This window comes from Hippocampus comes, unplaced genomic scaffold (genome assembly GCF_001891065.2).
Source record: "Hippocampus comes isolate QL1 unplaced genomic scaffold, H_comes_QL1_v1.1 scaffold261, whole genome shotgun sequence".
Lineage (NCBI taxonomy): Eukaryota > Metazoa > Chordata > Actinopteri > Syngnathiformes > Syngnathidae > Hippocampus > Hippocampus comes.
In genome coordinates this window covers 2,422,539-2,445,903 of record NW_017805824.1, presented here as the reverse complement: position 1 = coordinate 2,445,903, position 23,365 = coordinate 2,422,539, and the positions used below count along the sequence as shown (strand labels likewise).

The 23,365-nt window shown below is 41.2% G+C and overlaps 1 protein-coding gene across 2 annotated transcripts in view; it reads right to left on the bottom strand.

Moving 5' to 3' along the window:
• The window catches only part of sbf2 (SET binding factor 2), a 92,259-nt gene that overhangs the window by 14,704 nt on the left and 54,190 nt on the right, over window positions 1-23,365 (bottom strand). For both annotated transcript variants that reach the window (XM_019886633.1, XM_019886634.1), the window contains exons 16-28: window positions 22,257-22,406; window positions 15,471-15,539; window positions 9,725-9,895; window positions 8,343-8,608; window positions 6,698-6,870; window positions 6,383-6,456; window positions 3,351-3,546; window positions 3,070-3,197; window positions 1,862-2,037; window positions 1,549-1,682; window positions 1,245-1,446; window positions 551-747; window positions 226-366 (exon numbers count right to left, since the gene is read on the bottom strand). In XM_019886633.1, coding sequence (XP_019742192.1) covers window positions 226-366; window positions 551-747; window positions 1,245-1,446; window positions 1,549-1,682; window positions 1,862-2,037; window positions 3,070-3,197; window positions 3,351-3,546; window positions 6,383-6,456; window positions 6,698-6,870; window positions 8,343-8,608; window positions 9,725-9,895; window positions 15,471-15,539; window positions 22,257-22,406 — 2,077 coding nt within the window. The remainder of the gene's footprint in view (window positions 1-225; window positions 367-550; window positions 748-1,244; window positions 1,447-1,548; window positions 1,683-1,861; window positions 2,038-3,069; window positions 3,198-3,350; window positions 3,547-6,382; window positions 6,457-6,697; window positions 6,871-8,342; window positions 8,609-9,724; window positions 9,896-15,470; window positions 15,540-22,256; window positions 22,407-23,365) is intronic.

Below are 23,365 nucleotides of genomic sequence, written 5' to 3'. Positions count from 1 at the left end.
CCCCCACCCCTCCAGTGAGCTGTCACTTGACAAATTCAGGTCAGGTGGAAGCACCAACCAGACTTGTCAAAACACTGATTAATTTGCCGGCCAATAACTGGGAATCTATGATGAAGTTAAGAAAAATAAATAAACACAGCTTCTCATCTCTCGATGGTCCCAGAGGAAGCTGAAAATAACAGGCATTAAAAACAAACTACAATGTGAAGGTAACCATCCACATACCTGGTGAGAGGCCTATGATCGAGCGGTTAGAGAGGGTGCTATGGCCATTCATCTTGAAGTAAATGGGTATGGAGTCGAGGATGGCTTGCAGGTACTTCTCTTGTTCAAGGCTACTGGATGACTCGGAGGACGATGCAGGTGCTAAATCAAAACACAGCATGCCTTTTCAACCAAAAATGCTTTTGAACGGTCACACCCAATTTAAATAGTCAAAACGGTCTATAGGGTGAGAGAAATGCCTCAAACAAACCAGGTTGGATTCATTCGATACAAACAGAGGCCCTGAAAAAGTAAAGTAAATTCTTGCAAAGACATTAAAGCTCACCTGTTGAAGAAGGGTTCTGTGACTTGAACAATCCCACCACACTTTTGCCATGGAAGCCTCCTGAGCGCAGCAGCACAGCTTTGGTGCGAGCATGTTTCCAACACACAACAGGCAGACGGTTGTGCCGGTAGCATCGTGCCACTTTGTGTAAACTGCTGTCTTGTATAGCCAGGGGAACCACCAGCAGACCCGGATAACTGAAGCAGACACAAAAAAATATTTATCTTGGCCAAATGATAGAGAAAGTGTATGTGTCACTAAAGTGGTGATAGTTGAGTCAAGTCAAGGGTTAAGTCATTAAATGTTAAATAGCCATCCATGTAACCGCTTTCCTTGTGCCTCCAAAAACACGCTTTTGCTATTTCCGGGTGCAGTCACCACTTCCCTCGACTCTCTTGATCACATTCAAATATATCATCCAATCGTATTCAGCTTGCAGACAGTCGGAATTCACGTAACACAACTGTAGTGTCGCTGCTTGGGACAGCACAATGATGAATGTATTGTAAAGACGCTCTTATGTGGCTTTTTGCTAGGGTCTGGTAGTCTGTGAGACGATGATGGTGTCTGAATGTGATATATGATTGGATGAGTGAGTCGCTGGGTGGGGCAAGTCAACTCGTCAGTTCGACTATTACGTGTCACAAGTTCAATTTGCGTCATAGGATTCTCCACTTCCTGAGATTTGGCGTACCTGCGACAAAGAGAATAAAGCCTATTCACAGCCGTGATCCGAAACTGGTCGCCCGACTTGGAGCGAGATGAGCTGGCCGTGATCGTACCAAAGCCCATCCGCTGGTAGTCACGGAAACAAGACTGCTCCACCAGCTGCTCCATGGTGGACTTCTCGGACGATCTCAAAGTGCTGCAAGGTGGTGGCTCCCCATCATCTGATACTGTAGCACACATGCAGAGGTGAAGTTTGACACTTAACCTACAATTAAATTGGGCTTCAATCACGAGAACTTGATAGATGCATTCCCCCACCCCCCTCTCACTTGATATGTCATCATCTTCAGGCCAGGTCATTCTGCTGCCTCTGTCATTCCTTTTCAGTGAGGTCACGCTACCACGGCCCATTGTGATCTTGCTGGCTCTTTTAGCTCCTTTGACAATAGTCTTGGATAGCGTTCTGAAGCGATGGCAGAGCAGAGAACAACTCAACTTGCATTCCCCCACCACCACATGAAGATTGTCCACCACTTCCAGCTAAGTTAAAATGGTACCAGACTTTTAGATCTGATTACCTCCAGAGATGGAAATTCAGTTTAGTAAAATATTTTTCATAATCAAGCAAGATCAACTACGAACCTAAAGCCAGTGTTCCTCTCTTTTTGCTTTGGAAGGATAAGCTGAGGTTGAGTTTGCCCTGCGGCAAATGCAAAGGAGCTGAAGATGGACTGTGGGTAGCGGATTCGCTGTATGTGCTTCCTGAACATCTCCACCATTTCAGAGTTCACCTCTTCGTCGAAAGCCACCTTTATCAACTGTAAAAAGAAAAAAAATTAAATTAATCAAGATGTACATTGCTATCTGAATATACAGTGGTGCCTACAGATCAAAGTTGAATTAAATCTGAGACAACAGAACTCAAAACATATCCCAGTGGAAAATGCTGCCCATTCCAGGCGCAAAAAACACAAGCGCTTTGGGGCTGTCAAGCTGCGACTGTCAAACAGCGCCAATATTCCCCTCCATCAAAAATCAGTGCTGGTAGATGCGTGTTGCCGAGAAGCCTCAACCAGCAAGCACAGATTCTTCTCCTTCAACGAATGTCGTGGCCAAAACGCTGAAAACAGTCCACAACGGGTCCACACGAAGAACAACAAACACCATATTACAAAACAAAAGACAAAAACAACAAAGAGCATAGCTCTTGCAGACGGCTGCCAACTACGGCGCCATCTTGAAAACAAGAAGACTCAAAGGTAGGAGTATTGTCAGACGTGCGATGTCTGCAGAAACAAATTGAAGACGAGTGGTACTTCTCCGACTACTTCAAGTGACTCAGTAAGATGCTGTGATAATTATTTTTTGTACAGGATAAAGGAAATATGAATACTGTTGTACAGACGAGTACTGTTATTTGTTCATGTGTTGCACCAGGATTGTGTTCAAATTTCTGTTGCTTCTCAAACTGAATATTGATGCTAGCCATTAGCATGTCAATGTTTAGTGTTGATTTTTTTGACTGGAATTTCCTAAAGTCACGGTGTTGTTTTAAATGCACATAACATTCTCTGTGTTTTTTGTTTTGTTTGACAGTAAACTTGTGATAAAATTGTGAGTGGTATTAAACAGCTCGAAGCAACTTTTATGAAGAAATGTTCACTATGTGGCATATGGCTGTTTATTGTGAAGTGAGTAGAATTGAGTTCACTGCGACCAAACAGTGCTCATATCTAAGGTTTGCAAGTGCATGTCAAAATGAAAAAAAAATTGCCGAAATGATGGCTTGGTATCCTGGGTCACTCGTATCTCAAGGCACCACTGTATGGAGAAACCTGCCATCTAATCACCTGACAGGATGCAGAGCGTAGCTGGAGACCCTCCTGCATGTTCTGCTGCAGTTGGTTCTGGATGCTGATCTTTTTCTCCTTAGTTAAGGTGGACACTGGGAAGGCTCTGATCACTGCCTGCTCCCCCACTGCACACGTGGACAATGACACATGCAGAAGTATGGACAGTGCAACAGGGATAAAATACAATGGCATAAACTCAAATTGGTTGGTAGCACATGACTGCATCAGTGTTTCTTGTCGTTATCTTCGAAACCTTCATTGGCGCAAGGTGAACTTACCCAGGGGGTCATGGGGGATGCCTTTGAAGATGATGCGGTACGTGGTGAGGAAGAGTGCTCCCTCTGCTGGCAGGATGTGTGGGCCCCCCAGCAGGCCCCCGGTAGCTTCTTCCCTGCCATCAGGATCCAAAAGCACCCTCAGCCCCTCGGTCACAAATTCCTCCCCAGGAAGCAGTGCTGGACGTAGAATTTTAGGCTGATGGGACGACATGTTGAAAGTTAAACCCAGAAACAACCCAAAATATGTAATTTTTCATTTTGAATTCTTGGAAGTCCAAATCTAAAAGCGTATCAGTATGAGAGCATTTAAATATGTTCAATTACAATGTGAAATCGCCATGATAGACATTCGAACTCCACATGCATGACACTTTCAAAAACAGGCACACATACAGCTTAATTTTCAAACAATAATTCCCACTGTTGGTTAATACCACAATGGAATACAATTCAGCTTTTTTTGAGAAAATTAATTCATTGAAATGAGACACTCATTAACATGGGTCATCTTGCATGCTAAATCAGGCTCATCACTGCCACAATAATCCGTTTTTCATCATGCCAGCTGCAAATATTGCATTTCCCACATTTTGCCCTCCAATTAAATTGAGGCTAATCAATAGAGGGCTGCAACGTATTCAATACCTAAGCAACCAAAGGGAGTACAGCCTCACTTTAAAACCACCAACACCGAAATCAAGAGCACGTGAAGTTCATCGGAGGTAAATAATTACAGCATGCAGGCAGGTCACACTAACACAATATGCAGCTCGCACTGGGATCACAGCAGCCGTGGAACCAGTCTCATAACGCTGTTGTCCATTTGATCTCAGCTGTTTTAGTGAATGTAGGCCGTTGGGCGTGTTTCAAGAGAGTACTGCAAACTGTATCTGACACAGTAACCCCGACTATCGACCTTTTCATCATGTTTGGAAACAATAGGTGCTCGGGTACTTCCGGGTGGCAGGAAACGAGTGACCACCATTGACTGCAAGGTAAACGATGAGAAACTACTTGTTTGGGGTTCTGCTCTCAGGTACAGTATACCCCCAAAAAACTTTTTTCCAATTTACTTTTTTCAATTAAAAAAAAAAAAAAATATATATATATACACACACACACACACACACACACACACGTCTTTTCAACTGGCACGTGACACATTCAAACCATGGTAGTAGAGAAATTAATCATTTACTCTGTTTTCACGAGCCTTGGTCAAATGACAGAAGAGTTTGTTTACTAGTGGTGTCACCGGAACTATTGCCACCCGGAAGCAGGTATGACATCATGGTGAATATGTCTATTGGTGTCTAATGGGGTTTTGATAATCATAATCAAATGTCAGGCAATGCCAATCCTTTTCATTTAAAGTAAGTTAATGGGGACCCTTTCAGAATGGTCCAGGTTTGTCATGGGCTAAGTGAATCAGATGAACATTGGTTCAAGAACCTTCTTTGACCCGGGTCAGCAGTTTAAAAGAGGTATTAGATTGCATCTTTAATGCATTCCCTGTTTTTCATTTCAGAAATCAGAGCTGCTATTACTAATACTACTCGGACTCGTCATGAGGCCGGTGCCACTGTTGTTTAGACACTTTTTAGTATTTGGCATGCGTCTTGCAGCTAGCAGTCCAGCTTGGAATGAGCCACAAAGTTCAACAGACAGCTCAGCTCACCACAGCTTCCAGGTTGGTCTCAAGGCAGTACTGGGATGGTGTTTGTCTGTGTGTATGAGTGCGTGTAACAAGGATTACCAAGTGCTGGCAGAGGCAATAAAAACACAGAGGGGTTCAAAATACCAAGTAAAATATTTAAAAGTGCACTTGAAAACATTGGATAGCTTCCACTTGCTGCACATGACCAGGAAAGGGAATTAAAAACTGGGGATGAGAGTTGGATGCCACGGTCTACAAAAAAGGTCAACGAATATTATCACTTTCTGTTGTGGTTGTTTTTGTGGCTCAAAAAAAGTGGCTCAGAAACTAATGTGTTGTAAAGTTTAAAACCAATATGAAGCTTAAGAAAACCGCCAAGGAAAATCATGCTTATTTGCTTGCTTACAGTGTCACATTATACTGATTCACATAGAATCTTATTATGGGTTCACATTTCAGAAATTTAAAATACCACACTGCTGTTGCAGAACAAAATGTTTCGAATCAGACTATGTGCATACAACATGGTGGTAAATTCAAAGGAAAATGATACAAACATTTTTGAAATGGAAACAATGTGTCACAACTGTTTGAACTACCGGTATTTTCATCTGACTCAGACAACAAAATAAATGGTTCAGGTGAAGTGAGTATTTCATTTGAGAAAATTCAGTGTGTGTGCTTTGTGGATTCTCCCGCTTGTAAAAATGTGTTAATATGTTCAGTCACTTGAAGACAGAATTGTCCAGAAGTGTGAATGTGAGCCTATATTAACAAAAAAAAGGAGTTAGGTTTTAAATAAATAAATCCATCCATCCATTTTCCGATCTGCTTATCCTCACAAGGGTGGCGGGGGGTGCTGGAGCCTATCCCAGCTGTCTGTGGGCAGAAGGCGGGGGACACCCTGAACCGGTTGCCAGCCAATCGAAGGCCACACACAGACGAACAACCATCCACGCTCACACTCACACCTAGGGACAATTTTGAGTGTTCAATCAGCCTGCCATGCATATTTTTTGCAATGTTTGAGGAAACCGGAGTACCCGGAGAAAGCCCATGCAGGCCCGGGAAGAACATGCAAACTCCACACAGGGAGGCCGGAGCTGGAATTGAACCCTGTATCTCTGCACTGTGAGGTCGACGCGATTACCACAGTGCCGCCTAAATAAATACATACACTTACAGTATATATGTCACTGAAACTATAAAAATATTGTTTTTTGCCTAGCTTCCCTTACATGATTGCTTATATGGATGGTAGTTACATTTATTGTCGACAGTCTCAGGAGGAGTGATTCAGGTGCACGTTTTAATGCTTGTACCCAACTTGAACTATATATGCTCCAAACATGTTGCCATGTGGAGCATCACACACCTTTTGAATGGGCGGTAACCTCCTGCTCTCCCTGTGAACTGCCTCGAGAGCCTCCATCTGCATGGCGACGACGCCTGTGGGTCACAAGATAAGGTTACCTGGTGTCCACAGAACCCGTACAAAGACACACATGTGCTCGCACACATTCACACAAGCAGTGTGTGTATTTTGAGATTTTAAGGCCATTTAACATGTCAGGAGTTAATCAGCTCAAAGGCCGGTGTTACTGAGAATAAACACCAGTAGGAGTTACTCTGAACAAAGCTGAGGGAATTAGGACAGCATATACGTGAATGAACACCGTCTGTGACGTACCAGGGATCATGCTGTGGAGGTTCTTGATGTGTTCTTGGGTTACTCCGCTCTCAGTGCACACCTTGTCGATGAAGCGAGCCACAAATCTGACCACTGAATGGGCCACGTCGCTGTTCTCCGAATCCTCAAAGCCGCTTTCTGTGTCGAAGCTCTCAGCGACACTGCCAGCGATGCTATAAATGAGAAATGGTATGATGAAAAACAAGAACATGTAAAGGGTCAAGCTGCTGTGTCCATGGGGAGATGGGAGAGCTGCGTGTCGACAGAAGTGATAAAGGAGCAGTGAGACCGGCACAGGAAACGTGTTGATGCTGGGATCAATCTATTAGCCATAGCGAATGTTTCACATGAAGCAAATTGCCTTCTGGAATCCTCACTAGTGAGTGACAGGATCCAAATGTCTTCTATAAAAAGCAAAGGTCTGGGGCCACAATGGAGAGGAAAAAAAAAACAATGAAGAAAAATGACTACCCAAACAATTTTGCAGCTGTTGTCTCATACAATACAATTCAAAACATAACAAATAAAATTTTACATCTCGAGGCAGTTTTGAGAATGAAATGTCAAAATTTGGGTGAAAAAAATAGGTAAACACCACAAACAAAATGAGAACATTGTGTTCATCTGAGGGTTTCTGGCAACAAGCTAGCCACTTTGAAGATTTACTTCACAGTGTTCAGCAAGCATAATCACTGCTCTTTTGTTCTATTTGAGTTGATTTACAGAGAGACTTGACTTTTTTTTCAAGAATCCTGCGGGTCACAAGAATCCCGCACGATTCCCACGGGATGGGACTCAACTTTACCTTTAATCATGGAATTGGGACGGACGGGATAAAAAGTTCATGGGAGCAGACAAATTTGTTTTCTTTTCTGTGTTGCACAAAATAGTGAGAGTGAGTCCACGAGGAGAAATGGGACGACAAACAGTTATATATGAGTAAAATGTAACTTTAGTCTTTTTTTTTTTTTTTTTTTAATATAGCTGACATCCAAAATGGGAGTGGTACGGTATTGGCAGTCATTTTCACTGGGAGTGGGACGAGACATGATTATAAAAATATATATATTTTTTATACTATGGTCTGGGATTGGGACAGGATGGATTTTTTACTGTGGAAGTGGGAAGGGGGTAAAAATGCACTCCCGTGTCACCCTCTAGTACAAAGTGGCCCCATTAATGACATCCAAGAGAAAGCCTCACTAAAAACAAAAGACGGCTTATTAAAAAAAAAAAAAAAAAAAAAAAACCCTCAAAGGTCTGGTCACTTGTATCTCAAGGCACTACTCTATGTATGCAAGAAAACCAACTGAACCCCACATAGAAAAAGCACTTTGTGATGGAGGCAGGGAAAAACTCCCTCTAACGTAAGGAAGAAACCTCCGACAGCAACCATCTGCCTCGGCAAGTTGGGTTGAGATGGAGAAACAAAATAGAGGGACAGAGGGTAAAGAGAGAAAGAAAAAACAGGTAGAGGGGTTGAGCGACAGAGGGAGGGACTTGAGAACAATGGGCACAACAGCAGCCATTTTCACAACGGCAATATGGAAATATATAATTCGGCTTAATGCGAAAGAGCACCGCTAAAAGAAAATAACGTGTAAACTCAAGAAAGTGAACCAACCTCTTTCATCTATCTGCTCACCTGTTGGTGACGATGCTGTTGCTTCCACTCTCCCAGTCGGCTGCGGGCGTGTTGCGAAGCAGCTTGTTCTTGCTGGTGTCCAAAGGAACCAGCAAGTATACCATGAGGCTGGCATAATGGATGGCCTGGCTGAAAATGGTACTCTCCTCGTTCTTCACCAGTTCCTGCTGCTTCTCTTTGCTCAGGCTTGGCCACAAGCGCAGCTGCACGGCGGCCAGATCCATCGCTGTCTGCTCCTCGTCTTTTCCGGGCACTGTGCCCACATCCTGGAAGAAGATGGCAACGGTAGGAGAGGAAATGTTTGAGAGGATTGAGGGAAGTTCACAAAAAGCTCTGATTTAAGAGTAAAGATTACGTGCAGAAAACAGACAACCGGTTAGCTCATAATTTAAAAAAAAAAAAAACTGTCTGAAGAGGCTATGTCGGTAACCCCAAAAGTATTATTTCAATACAATTATACTACTCTCTCATTTAATAGTTTTCCAACAATACAATTTGAAGTTCAATCTGCACTTATTACTAGGGATGTTCCGATTTGGGTTTTAAGCTGCCGATACGATCATCCATGAGTGTGATCGGTCAATACATCACGTGCTTCTTAAGTAATCGATTAATCAATTGATTTTTTTCATCCCCGTGCCTCAGTGGATTATCGCCGGGTACTCCGGTTTCCTCCCACATTCCAAAAACATGAATGGCAGGTTAACGGAACACTCCAAATTAGCTAAGCAGTGTAACAGGCAGAAATGAACCTGCGCGCAATTACCATTGTGGCTGACTACTGAAGGATTACAACGATCCATTTTTAACAATGCAGGCTTACTCATATGACTTGCCTACTTTTACTTATTGTCACACCAAAGTAGTTTGAATTTTGAGGCAACATACTGACACGCAGCTCCTGTGGAGTGAGGAAGAAGCAAAGGTTTACAATACAGTACTTCTCAGACAGCTGAAGTATTGAAAAGAATTATAGATTTGTTCTCAAGCTTTTTTCAACATTTTAACTTGGTTAATAATGTGTAAAAATAAGAGGTGATATGGGGACAGACCAAGAGTATTGATTTGTGGAAAAAAATAAGAAATTAGACATACATGGGTTTCTGCCCGACAGAGGCTGGTATGAAATCATTTGCCCTTTTTGCAAATTCATGGTAAGTTTAAATTTAAAGTAGTGTCCTACCTTTCTTCAAAACCAATTAATGTAGTTGAACAAAGTGTTAAATGAAATGACAAGAGCAACCAAAAATCTCTAATCAAAGTTATTTTAACCTGTTACAGCTTTGTAAAATTGTGTCTAAATGATCTCTAACATGGATTAAAAGAGATGAGCTAAATGAGACTACAGATAAATCCAAGCTCAAGCAACAGCATCATTTTACCTTCAGCCTGACACTGATGCCCCACTTCTCCTCCGGGCTGTTGAGGTACAAGGCTCTGATCTGGCTCTGGACCTCGCCGTAGAAAGTGGCCTCCCAAAACTGCTGGTTGGTCCAAATGGGGTGGTCCTGGATGCAGGTGTAGGCAAACTGGTTCACCCCAGCAACCAATTTCTAAAAGACAAAAAAGCATTAAAAGACAATGAAAATGAGCCTGACCATTGTAAGCAAGAGAAACACTGTATAGCGCAGGTCTCCTTTGATTTAAAATAAGCAGCTAGGATCTTCAGAATGAAACTATTACTTCGACTACTACTATTCTTTTCAATATGATGACATTGACAGCTGCTCTTGTTTTTCCACTTCACTCAAATACAAGAGTCGAACCAGTCATGACTTCAAGGAAAATTAATCCATTATCTAAATTAGAATCTGTGAAGCTTTGAGTGTACTTAATGCAGTAACACCCCCCGTGTCTGGGTATTTCGTGTTGTTTTGTTGTTTTGTTTTTTTTTTAGTGGGGGATGAACATTTAGCACTTGTCACTTGCAAAAACAACTCAAAAAGGCAACCTGCAATGCTTCTGGCACTAAATTTGGTTTCCACTCTGGAACACCACAATGTAACTTCGGGTAACACCTAAATAAAATAGACAAACATGACTCAAAACAACAGTCCATCTTCATTCAGTGTGATGCTCATATTTTAAGACCTGGCGCTGTTTTTTTTTCCTTTCACCCCTGATTTGAGCAGTTTTTATTTGTTGTTGTTCTTTATTTTTTTAATTGTTATTTCATTGTTTATCCACAACTATGAGAAGCGGGAGGTGGTTAATATAATTATAACCAGCAGAAACAAAACAGCTTTAATCCCTCTACGATGGGCCTGAAGCCAAGAGACTGACAACCTCCAACTGCTGTTCCTCATGCGAACTGTGTTGGATCCAAGTTCATTGGATTCATTGATAACAATAACATTATAATTAAGCTCGGAATAAAACTATGCCCAAAATGCAGCTGATGACCACAAACTTATAAATCAAGCCTCTTAGGAGAAAAACAAAACAAAACAACATGTTACTGCAACACCCTGCAAAGCCTTGTGCTTCTCTTGTTTTACACTACACACTACAGAACTGGGCAAACGTTATTTGGGAATAGAAACAAAGGTGAGGACTTTCATGAATTTTTAAACGAAAACAATTTAAAAATCACAGAAGATTTACACTGCACGTCAAACGTTAGGACACGCTTTACACGACGATGAGAAGGTGTGTTCAAATTTTCGACTGGTGGACTTGTATAAATATAGAGTATTCTTTTAACAACGTAATATCTTGATGGCCACTTTTCTATTACGTTCCCCGTAAACTGGAAGCAGAACACTGTCTTGTCCGAAATATACGCTCACACAGAGGATGCAAAAGTTCAACTTTGACAGCCACTATTGTTTTCAACACAAAAGGACAGTGTGTCTCGGGTGCTCAACTCCACACCAATCTTGCCTGTCATGTCTCGAACACCAAGTCGGAAGCTTGGCAAATTAGTGGGTCAACTTCACAGTCCCTTACACACAGAAAGCAAGGCAGGAGACAGTTGTGGAAATGCTGGCTTCTCACTCCTGTCAAGAGTGAGAAATGTTGAGCTCTGCTTTGAGCGTCTTCATATTGTTTCTTCTCTCTCTGGAATATAACTGCACCCACTGCACTTTCATATAATTAATCTTTGTTTAAATCAATACACTATGACTAATATGCTCTGTTTTCTATTATGCAACATTGAGGGCAACAAAAATGTCCCCTCATCAGCCTAAATAATACAATAAGTCATTGCAAAGTCATTTCAGAAAATAAAAAAGAGCTCAACTTCCGTCAAAAATAATTTGAAGACTGCACTGAGACCAAAGATGACAGTGCGTGCAAAAGAGGATTGCATTGTAGTCTAGATTCTGCACAGACAAGTTAAATTTAAGATTTAAGGATGAAAGAAACTCAATTACAAACAAACAGGTAAATATGAACAGCAGGGGGGACCAGTCAGAAGCGCTGGAACACCTCTCTGTGCTACATGCTCTGTTTCCAAAAGCAGATGCGCGAGTGTATTTGTGTACAGGGGCAGTGTTCGTGACGTGTCTATGCTGTCTATACTCAGCCTGGGTGTTTTTTTGACTCTTCGGATATGCGCAGGTCATTTTGACCTAGGTCATCTCTTCCGAATATAGCAAGACACTCACAAGACAGATGGCAAGGCGGGAGATGGGGAAAGGGAGAATAATAGAGAGGGAGGAGGGAAGGAAATAAGGAATTCAAGTTAAAGCGAAAAAGGGGAGTATACTCCTATCAGACCCATCTGGCTGAGGTACTCGACTTGTGGTGCATGGAATGTACGTTTGAGAGAGAGGTAAAAACAAGACAAAAATGAAAAATAAAAAGGAGATGCAAGGGAAAAAATGTGTGTAAGTAAATGGTAAAGGGGCTCTCATGATCTGTGATCTTGTTTTTAACTTAAGGGGTACGGTCCTGAGGTCCATGGTATGACAACCAGTAAATAGCCTTCAAGCACTGACGGGACATCACATGTCAAGTATGTCTCGCGGGTAATGAGTGATGGTGCATGTTGTCACTGAAAACGCTGAATCGAACCCAATATGTCACCAGCCTGGAGGCAGAAAAAGTATTGGGAAGAAATTCAGTATTCCCAAATGGCAGAGAAAAAAAAAGTAATTATTTCTCCCTCTATGGAAATGCATAATTGCCTGGCGCATAATCAATCTCCTGAGAAAAAAAATTAAATATATAGGATAATAATGAAAGTCAGAATCATAAACAAACGCGCCGATAAAACATAACTGTGTAATCACACATTGTACAAGTAACGTAAATGTTCCAAAAGAAGGTAAACATAGATTAAGTAAACCAGAAGTTGAACATTTTTGGAGTTGCACAAGGGTCAACCAGTGCGTCACATTGCGCATGAGGACATGCTGGAGGAAAATGCCCAGCCAACTCCCCCAACTCACAGCAGAGTGCTCCGGCAGAGTGGGTCATCAAATTCTTTTGATCTGCTCGGATAAAACACACTGCACCCAGAAGAACAAAGACATCTGCTGTGGCACATTCAAATGGATTGAATATTATGCAAAACAAAGATATATACAAATGTCGGTGATGCCTTGTCCTCTCCCGATCAACACTCATCTTTATATAATAAAGGCCAGAGGAAATGTGCAGCTCGACAAAACTCACTGATTGCATCTGATAAAGGGCGACTGTGGTTAGATGAAACCTAGATGAACTTTACCAACTGGCAAGCACACATGGAAAATGCAACGGCATATTTCGGACATGCATTTGTCCTTTCTTCTATCGCAAATGTTAACAAGCATGATCTGCAATGTACAGTATGTTAGAAGAGTCAGGGGACACCGAAAAGCAGAGGATTTTTGGGAATGAACGAAGAATGTGGGTCAACAACATCAGCTGTAAGCGTCAACATATGGAAACAAACCAAAACACTCCCATGATGCTTGGCTTGAGGAATATACATGAGATTTTTGTGGATAGCATCGCTGACAACAACAAGGCGAAAACAGGGCGAACTTGGACTCCCGAATGTGACTTTTGTACTAGAGTTAAAGACAAACCGTCTTCAAACATTTCAAACATAGTCATGGGAAATGACAACTACAAAATCATTAAATTTGTTCATGATTTCACACAACTAGTGTGGTTTCAACAAATTGATTTCATTACTCATGTCTTGATGGTTAGGACCCACAGAAACATCCCTCCATTATCCGAAACGCTTATGCTCAAACATATGATACATATGAAATTCCACTTTTTTTCCACAACCATGTCAATAAATACTGTGAGCTTCAATGCATTCATGCATTCACTGTAACATGCTCCCTTTTCAAAATAAAGTTAAGGAGATGTGCAAAATAGGATTTCACAAATATGAGTCAAGTCAAATTTATTCATATGGCCCTGAATCACAAAAAAAAATCTCAAAGGGCTTCACATGCCCATTGTTGACAAACGGCATCCTCCAATCTTAATCCCCAGGAGGGCTAGGGAAAAAAAAAATCTGAGATTTCCTACAAGACTTCAAAAACAAATGAGTGAATCATGATGAATGGATGAAATTAGTACAGTACAGATTTTGTGGCAAAAGTACACAATTTGTCCAAATTAAAGTTTAATCAAAAATGGCCATGTCCTTATCATTTCAACCAGGAATATAATGTCCTTTTCAGTTTCCCTATGAACCAAACATTTCATGAAACATTGAAATAAACCCAAGCACTACATCTCAGTCGGTGTAAAAAGTTGATGAAACATTGTGCTTTTAGAAAACAGCTGTCCCTGTGTGTCTTCTTTTGAAGGGTTGCCAAGAGAAAGTCTTCTCGTGTCTAAAATGAACATGGCGGTCTGTCTTAACTTATGGAGGGGGGTGGGGGGAAAACACAAGACCTGCCAAGCAATCTTTTTGGAAATATGAGACCGAAGTGAAGATGCCTGGCCATCATGCACTGCACCACAATTGGCGCAAACCAAATATGTTGGGCTTATGTCGCTGCCACAGGATCTAGGCCACTTACAATGATTTAATCAACCACGTATTGTGTGCACCAACATATTTTAGAGACATTTAACACGATAATGATGCCCACCCCCCTCCAAAAAAAAGGGAAAAAAAAGAAAACAGAAGGGCTAGGGGGAGAGACGAGTGAGGGTCCAGTCAAAGTGCAGACATTAACTTCACTCCAAAGCTTAAGAATTGAATGTCTATGAAGTTCAAGAAATGAAACAATGTTGCAAAGAATGGGATAATTTATTTATAAGCGAGGTGGAAAAGTACCAAAAGGCAACAGTGCTCACATTGGTTGGGAAACGCCGCGTAGTTGGAGATGGTGACTGTGGGACACTCCATTACTTATCTCTGTTTATGTCCTGGTTCTAGTGTGTGACTCTTGCACCAGTTTTTACGGAATCTATTTGTTGGTGTTTTTGGGGGGGAAGCGGGGGGGGGGGGCAGGCGCATATTCTTGGCTGACTTTGCTTTGCTTTTTACCGACTAGGTGAGGCAAAAACTAGTTGCCAAAACAAAAACGGTGCTATATGCTGCTTGAGACTCCTTTATTGGCTTTCAAGGCCGAGTAAGAAATTATTAGTGATAGTCCACTGGCCAACAGAAATCCTATGAAACCACACGCTTTCAAATCTTTAAACCAGCACCAATCAATGAAAGCCTTCTCTTTTAATGCTTTTATTTTCTTTGTTAATAACTGAACAGTAAGAGCCATGTAGCGCTCAAGTGCAACTCCGGTTTCAGTCTAGCTCAACAGGATAAAATGCTGGTACCCAACAAAATGGCAATGTGGCCAATTGTGTCTGTCCCCATAGCAACAAGCCGTGGGTACATGTAATGAGCTATGGTAAGCTATTCTCCACTGACAGTGTGGTTTGGAAACTAAGTCCAAGTCAGTTCTCCACTGTGACAATGATGCTTTAACTGTTTTAGTGAGTGGCCGTGCAACAAATTAGACTCGGAAGTCAGGACACCATTATATAGTGAATATGTATGATTGTTGGGTGTTTTAAAGGCTCAAACCTACTGCATGTAAAGGACTGGAAGTGGTTTTAGCCACACGTGCCACCCAAAACCCTTTGTATGCATTATCTGTGAAATGAGCGAAACAGAAGCCTGACGTGGAACACACATCTGTGTTGAATGAACCTACTTACTCTGTAAAAAGCTGTTGACAGTGGCAGCAGTGCAGAAGCCACGGTGTATTCTTCTGAGCTGGAACAGTCCTGTAAGTCAAACAACAGGGGACAAGTGAGAGTGGGGCAAGACGCAGCAGGTCACAGGTTACGCATTTCTGTTACAGCTCACAAAACACACCAGGACCACTGAAGGGAGGGATGGGGTATGCATGTTTTGGTAAAGGAAAAGTAAGACATTGTGTGATCTCGTACATGCTCTTCAGCCATATCTTAAGAAATGTTCTGTCCAACTAGACATCAAGCATGCATGTGACACAAGGGAATGATCAATGTGATGAACACTAAGGGGTAAAATGATCCAAATACCCATTTACATGAAGACAGTCGTGTCCTGTTCAATGTCAGTGCCCAAAAAAATAAAATCTGCCAAAACCACTCACTTCACCATGGTCCATAGTAGACATAGACATATGCTTTCAATAGCTTTATATAATGCTTGCCCTCACACACTTGTTAAAGCACATAAGTTTTGAATTTATTTGCAACATTTTTATTTGCAATCTTGACCAGATCACACAAGTCTTATCGCAAACTTTCATAACATGTTGCATAAAATCTTTTTTTTTTTTTCCCCCCCAGAGCCATCTGGTCATGCCGAGGTAGACCCAATGATTTTCAAGGACTGGTTGGAAATATTTCCACGGTGACAAATTAAGTGTTACCCCTGCCAGCAGTTTTTCTTTTGTTGTCTCTCCTTGCACCTGCTTGTCCATCTGTCTTGGAAACTTGCTAGGTTTTACGATCTTTTTTTATTGGCCCTAGGCACATTTAAAAAGTAAAAAAATAATAATAACAATCATAGAGGTGCTATGGAAAATAAACTGTCGAAAACACAGAACCCAACTGAAAATGTTAGCCCAAAGCGATCCAAATTTGCGAATCAATATTTACTAAATGGCAAACTTTTGGCTGTTTAGCCATATTACAACATGTACTATTTAAGAAATATTCTGCATATTAGCAACTTTTTTTATAGCATTATCTATAATCATGCCTCTGACATATCAACTATATCATGCATATTAGCTTGCACTAATTGCATAAACACTGCCATTGCATTCGTGGACAGATTTATGACTTATACCATGGGCACCACCTTCATCTTCTAATTCTAATTTTCATCTTCCAATTTTTCTTCTTGCTTAGATTAAATTTCCTCTATCTACAAATGAAACGAGGAATTAGAGCAAAATCATGTTAGAAATCTAAATCAAAAAGTATTCGCCATTTTGATTCTTTTTCCAATTGAAAAAAAATATTCATATCTAAGATTTTGAAGAAACAGAATTTGACCATTGAAAAGGCTCCATCCAATACAATCTTCTCCAGCATTCTAATCAATTAGAAATGTAGAATCTTGAACAATCTTTTTGAGAAACGGTATGAAGAATTTTTGGACATGGAACCTTTTCTCATCACAGCATGTCAATAATAATAATAATAATAATAATAATAATTTGCTTTAAATCAACATATTTTCTCACAATCCTATAGCGGCTTTACAGATTCTTGGGTATGTTCTAGGTAAACAATAACCATCCAACAAATATCCACTTGAAGTCTAAAATCACAGGGAATTGATCATTTTAGGCTTAACTCTATCCACGTTCAGCATAACCTGGATACAATACAGTGTTTCTGTCACAAAAATGACAACTAACTGCTCAACACTTTGGCAGGCATGTCCACACTGTATTTTAGTTTCGGTCAGGGTCAAAGAGGTGGCTCTTCTCTGTTTCAAGAGAACACTGTTGGGATGGGAAGTACATGAAGATTCATCCAGCAGGAGCTTTGGGGCTCCAAAAAAAAAAAACCTGATGAGAACAGGAGAAAAGGATGCAAGTCGGACTCCAAATGTACTTAAATCACAGGAAATTGGTACTTATTGGTGCTAAGCTACATCAGGATAAGCAACTGGACTTACAGAGAGAATTCCGCCAGAAGAAACAAAAGTAATACCATACACTGATTTTGACCTGGTGGCGTACCTCATGACCCTCAAAAAAGTATGAGCATTTCTTTTGAAAGTCATGAAAAAGTATCTGCGTAAACACAGGCACACATTGGGAAATCAAGAGTTCACAGCATAGGGTGAAGAATGCAGCATTCTCTGATAGTGGTCTGTAATGGGGCCCCTGTTGCCATCATTGCTCAAGAACAGAAGACCAAAAGAAGAATGTACAGAGGAGCGAAAATGCAAAACATAAGTGCAACAGCTACACATGAAAGCCTGCCTGCCCCCTGCATGGTCTAAGCAACACACGTTTGTTTTAGTTTGCTCGTCACTTGTGTTTGTCTTTTGTGGTATTGGGGCTGCGATAAAAAGTTCCACCTTGGAGCGGCATCAGAGCATTGTTTACCGGCATAGGGAACAATGCTGCAGGTCACTGCAGTTCCCGGTCGGAAATGCACAGGTAATGAGTGAATATCTAGCAAGCCAAACTATGATGCATCTAATCTTTTTTGATTGTCATTGATCATGTGATTTAAAATGAAACTGAATTGCTGCTTTTCTTTGCAACTGAATTTTTCAGATAATGAAATCAACAAACACAATATAGAGAGAAGTTGGAGGCCAGTAGGAGGTGGTCATTTATAATCCAGACACACACAAAATATCATGGTTGACTCAAATAACCCCAAACACCACGTTTGGAAATCGTGTCATAAAAAGTATGTATTATTTTACTAGATATTTTTTTGCTAACATATATACATACATATGCAGCCTAAACATCTGTTGGATTCTAAAATGCCACATGTCAAGTATATGACATTGTGTTAAGCATACTTCATTATCACCTACAATCTCCTCAAAGCAGACTGGATGAGTAGCGACAGCACAAAAGCTTTCTAGATAAACTCACAAGGAGATAACCACTACAATCTACAAAGCGGCTAAGAATAAACCCAAAGTGAAGTGAAAACTGATTATCCAAAGGAATGAGGAAAATTAGCAAGGTATTGAAGGCAATGCCACTAATGGATTCACTGCATGCAGGTTGGAGAGTACATGCTAATTTATTCGGGGTGTCAAGGATTTCCAGACAAGAACTTGTTCTAATGTGCAGCCTCATGTTTCTGGCCAATACGACATCCCACTGTCTTCTTTTCCTCCCATTATTTACTGTACTTTTCACCAGTCTTTTCCTCCCCCTTGAAGCTGCGGGAACTCTTCACGGCTATGATGACTAACGTGGCTATTCGGCCTCAGACACGTACACCATGCAGCGAGCGCAAACAAGGAACTCAAGCATGCGACAAAAATGATGCAGGAAGTGAACAAAGGGAAACTTCCTGAGACACTATCCAGGAAATCTGCTGGAATGAAGTGATGTGTCTGGAATGCACACGTAAAAGGCACTTTTACGCACATATACTCCATAAAAATATGTGAGTTAAAAGAAAGGAAGAGAAGGCCACATAGTTGACCTCTGTGGTGTATTGAGAGGTTTGAAATCTGATTTCAACAGATGTTTACCTGGCCACACTGGACATCCAACTGATTGAGCTGAACATGGGGTGCCTCTAGTATGTCTGCGCCAAGACAACAGTGAGATCAATTTTCTCTGAACATCCGTGTGGAACATGCGCTCGTCTTCCCCACTTTTTGCCTCACCGTCATGTGGGACATATGGCTTCGGCGGCACTGTGGCCAGATGAACCTCTCACCATAATCCCCTCTCCTAGTAAACTGCCATTCAGAGTGTGTTTTTTAACTAAGATGAGGCCCTGGGCCACGAGAGAGCAGAGCACAGAGGGCTAATAATCCTATCTGACAGGAAATGGTTGGGATGCCAGGATACATCCACAGCAGGCCTCATTCCCCCACATGGCTTGTGTACTGTGGAGAGCAGGAGCACTGACCGGTGTGCATGCGCACACAACTTAATGTGCAATTAGCTCAAATGCGTCAGTGAGGCTCGTTACTTTGGGTGATTCATGGCAGAAGCACAGAAAAGGATAACAACCTTTGTTTCAACAGGAAAAAATATTGTAAAACTCTTACTGCCGATCACAAGTTGCATCCCTACATGCAAATTAAATCAACCTGACTCGACTATGCAGACGTTTGACTTACTGTACAGTTTTGTTTCACAGGCCAACACTTGAACCTGAAAAACCTTCTGAACTGTGAACACTGATTACAACCACAAACCAAAACTGTTATTTACCCCGAGGGGAACAGTTTAAATGCGAATAATTGGCCTCCTCATGATGATGTCATTGTGAATCAACGTGTCACATACATGTTATGCCAGAAATCCTAATGAGGCATCATGCTATCGTTCTATAATTGCCAGCAACATTTTTTACAGGATCGGTCACGCTGATCCCCTTCTCCCTCTCCCTCTCTCTCACACCCACACACAACTAAAATATCACCCCGAGTCTGTTATGTGGCAGGGTGTTGCAAGAAAGGGTGTGAAGTTCTAATAACTTGACCGCCAGTATTCTATTTATATTCCTTTCTCGACTCATCTCAAAGAAATCCATAAAAAACGAGCTCAGAACAGATGCCTGGCTCCAATGAAAGAAAAAAAAAACATAGTAAAATCTGAATGTGTGTCACGAGTTTTAGCAGCACGCCAGGAGTGCATGTGATTCTCCCCAAATTTATTCTTGCACACTTTGCAACTCTATGATAGTAAAGTATGTAAGGAAGTCAGTACGTTAAGACCAGTTCAGTATAATCCAGTCAGCCGGTGAGACTGCTCCTGCCAATCAATATTTTTGTCACATGGCAACAACTTCAACATTGTATTCATACCCTGAGCAGCTGCCAAGATTAATTGGCTTTGTATTAAAAAATGACTGGAATCCAAAGTCACTCCATGAAAAATGTACACTGGGGACTGCTTACTATGATTAAAATCCAGGGAAAGAGCTGATTCAAGGCAGTAAAAAATGAAGCATAAGCAATAAAGATCTGGCTGCTTTAGCTGAGTGAAGCCTCGGTCTCTTTCAGTACTGCACAAAACACACGGAGAACTGATTTTGACACTTGTTTTGACCATGATGGCACCAAGAAGAGACAAAAAAGCTGTCTGATATAAACAATGAGCACCATTACTGGACTCATTCTTACGACACATTGTAAACAACTGTAGAATACAGGAAAGATAAAACTAGGAGGAAGGGGAACCACGGACAGTAGGTCTTATGTACAATTGTGCTTCTCTGACACTGCTTTTGCTTAAAAGCTGAGGACATTGTAAGTATTTTCCTGTTTTGATTTCCTTTCTGGATGGATCCACAACCATAAATCGTGGTTATTTTTACCTCAAAATGATTTTATGTAAGAGGTCGGAAAAGAAATGTGGGGTAGACGCATTTTTTTTTTCTGCAAAGACACACAAGTAGTGGCTAAGAACACTCATTTGAGTCAAAATAAATAAAATTGCATAAAAAAAATAGGCAAGAACATTTTTAGGGCAGTTTCGGATGAAGAATCATTCCAAATATCCAACGTTTTCCTCGATATGCTCTCGTCTCATTAACCTTGCAGCAAAGTGAGGTAAAAATCTCCTCTTAGAGTGGTCTAATACAGGGGTCCCCAACCGCCGGTCCGCGGACCGGTACCGGTCCGCCGGGCATTTGGTACCGGGCCGCACAGAAAGAACTTGCCTTCATTCCGTTTTATTTATTTCGAAATACGAAAGATGTTTTATTTTGAAAAACTACCGGATTCTCCGTTACATTCGTCTGTGTCACGCTTGACACACGTCAAGCCACGCTTCTCCATCACGTGACCGATTACAGTATTTCAAAACAAAACGCAGGAGCTTGCAAAATGAGTTAAAAAAAACTGCTGGAGATCGCAAATGACAGCGGCCTTAAAAGTACGTTCGAGACAACTGGATTAAAGTTATGGCTGAAAACTCTAAGATCGCCACAATAGCACTGTTGCTATTTCCGACATCCTACCTGTGTGAGGCGGGGGGTTTCTGCAGCAACGGCGACGAAAACAAAATTACGAAGTAGACTGGACATAAACCACACACTTGAGGTGTCATTGTCTCCTATTACCCCGAGATGGGACCGTCTGGTTGCAGAAAATCAAGCTGGGTGCTGTGGTGAGTCATCATTTTCATGCACTTTGAATTTGCGTTGTATCGTATTTTGAAGACATTAAACATTGCCATAGCGATCGGAGTGTTGCGGCCAGATTAGACGCTCCTTGTGTTTATTATTATATTTCGAAAACGCCACCATTTTCATGCCGCTCATACCATATTATTTTGTTGTATTATTTCCGCCACACCTTAAATGCCGGTCCCTGAAAATGTTGTCTGACATAAACCGGTCCGTGGGGCAAAAAAGGTTGGGGGCCCCTGGTCTAATAGATCCAGTATGTTCATTGAATCCCTTGGCAATTCAGGTACTGTTCTTAGAACCTAGGCTGGGCCAGTGCACTACCCAGTAGCCTTACAACCACCTGTCCACCCCCACTCCACAAAGAAAAAAAAAATGAAAAACTGGATCCTATTGGGGGAATGAATGTTACCACTGTCTTCGGTAAGAAACAATGACAGAGAAAATTATTTCATTTATGTCAATAATTAATGTATGTCATTCTTGTTTATTTTTGATGCAGACCACTGTAATCATTCAGTCATTTGACAAAGTTGAAGAATAGCAAAGTGTGGTCATTTTCACGAGAAGAAAACGTTTTAGGCCTTCGATTGCTGGCAAGCTGAGGTTACTGTTTGAAAAGTGATTGGGACAAATTGTGGGAATTACCTGCAGGGCACAATTCATCATCCGAATGATGTAGTCAAACTGCTGGTGGTCCAGTATGGCCCGATTTTGCTGAACATGAAGACTTAGCTCCTCAGTTAGACACTGGCGAGCTGCTTTGCCTTTGAGTGCCCGCAGAGCAGCAGGAAGAGTCTGTTTAGAGGGAAATGATGGACAGAGACAGGGTTGGCGAAGAACTCACTGAGACTGTAATTAATGTAGAACGACCAGATTTGATGAGCCATATCAGGAATAACAAGAATAATAGTGTGAAAAAAATTACTGACTGATTAATATAATGAAAACCTGGACTCACCCCCACGCAACCATTTTTAATGTGCTTATATTTATATTTTATATTTATGTAAATACTTTTTGTCTTCTACTTTCTCCCTTTCATAATTTTGCTGCTTTAAATTGGGAATTTCTCCATTGTGAGATAAATAAAGGTTTTCTTATCTTATCTTATATCACCGTAGTGTCTGCCATGGTGGTTAATAATCTAATGTAATGTAGTTCATTTTCGGAATAGATCTGGGGTCTTTAGAAAGTGTCATTTAAACAGAATGTTTTGTAGTTTTATTTTGATGAGCAGGATGAACCATGACTACTTTACTGTAAAGTCAGTGATTGCAATAGCAGTATGCACATTCCCTTTGGTTGAGACCCATTGTTTTTTCAGACCATGTCAAAGCAGGTTTTATAGGCTCGCTGACGGTGCACAGGAGAAATGGTATGCATTCTTACATAAACAGCGAGATGGAAGCTCTTATTATAAAACATATATATAAAGTCAGTAGGATACGAAGGCTGGCCAACAGCCAACATAAAGAGCAAATAAGTGCTGTATTTTTGCCTTCGTCCCGGTTTGTGAGACAACCTGCACGTCTGTTAAAACACACAGGATGGACTAATTTACCTTAATAGTGAAATAATCTGTTGCTCAAGGAAGTTGGCAACAAACCACTAGCTACCAGACTGTTAAAAAGGACATAAAACCAAGGATAGTGATTCTCAAAGTGTGGTATGGATACCGCCAGTGCTCCGTGAGCTTCCTCTTGTGGCATGTTAAACATCCAATTTTACACTGAACCTTTAGAATTGTTTTGTTT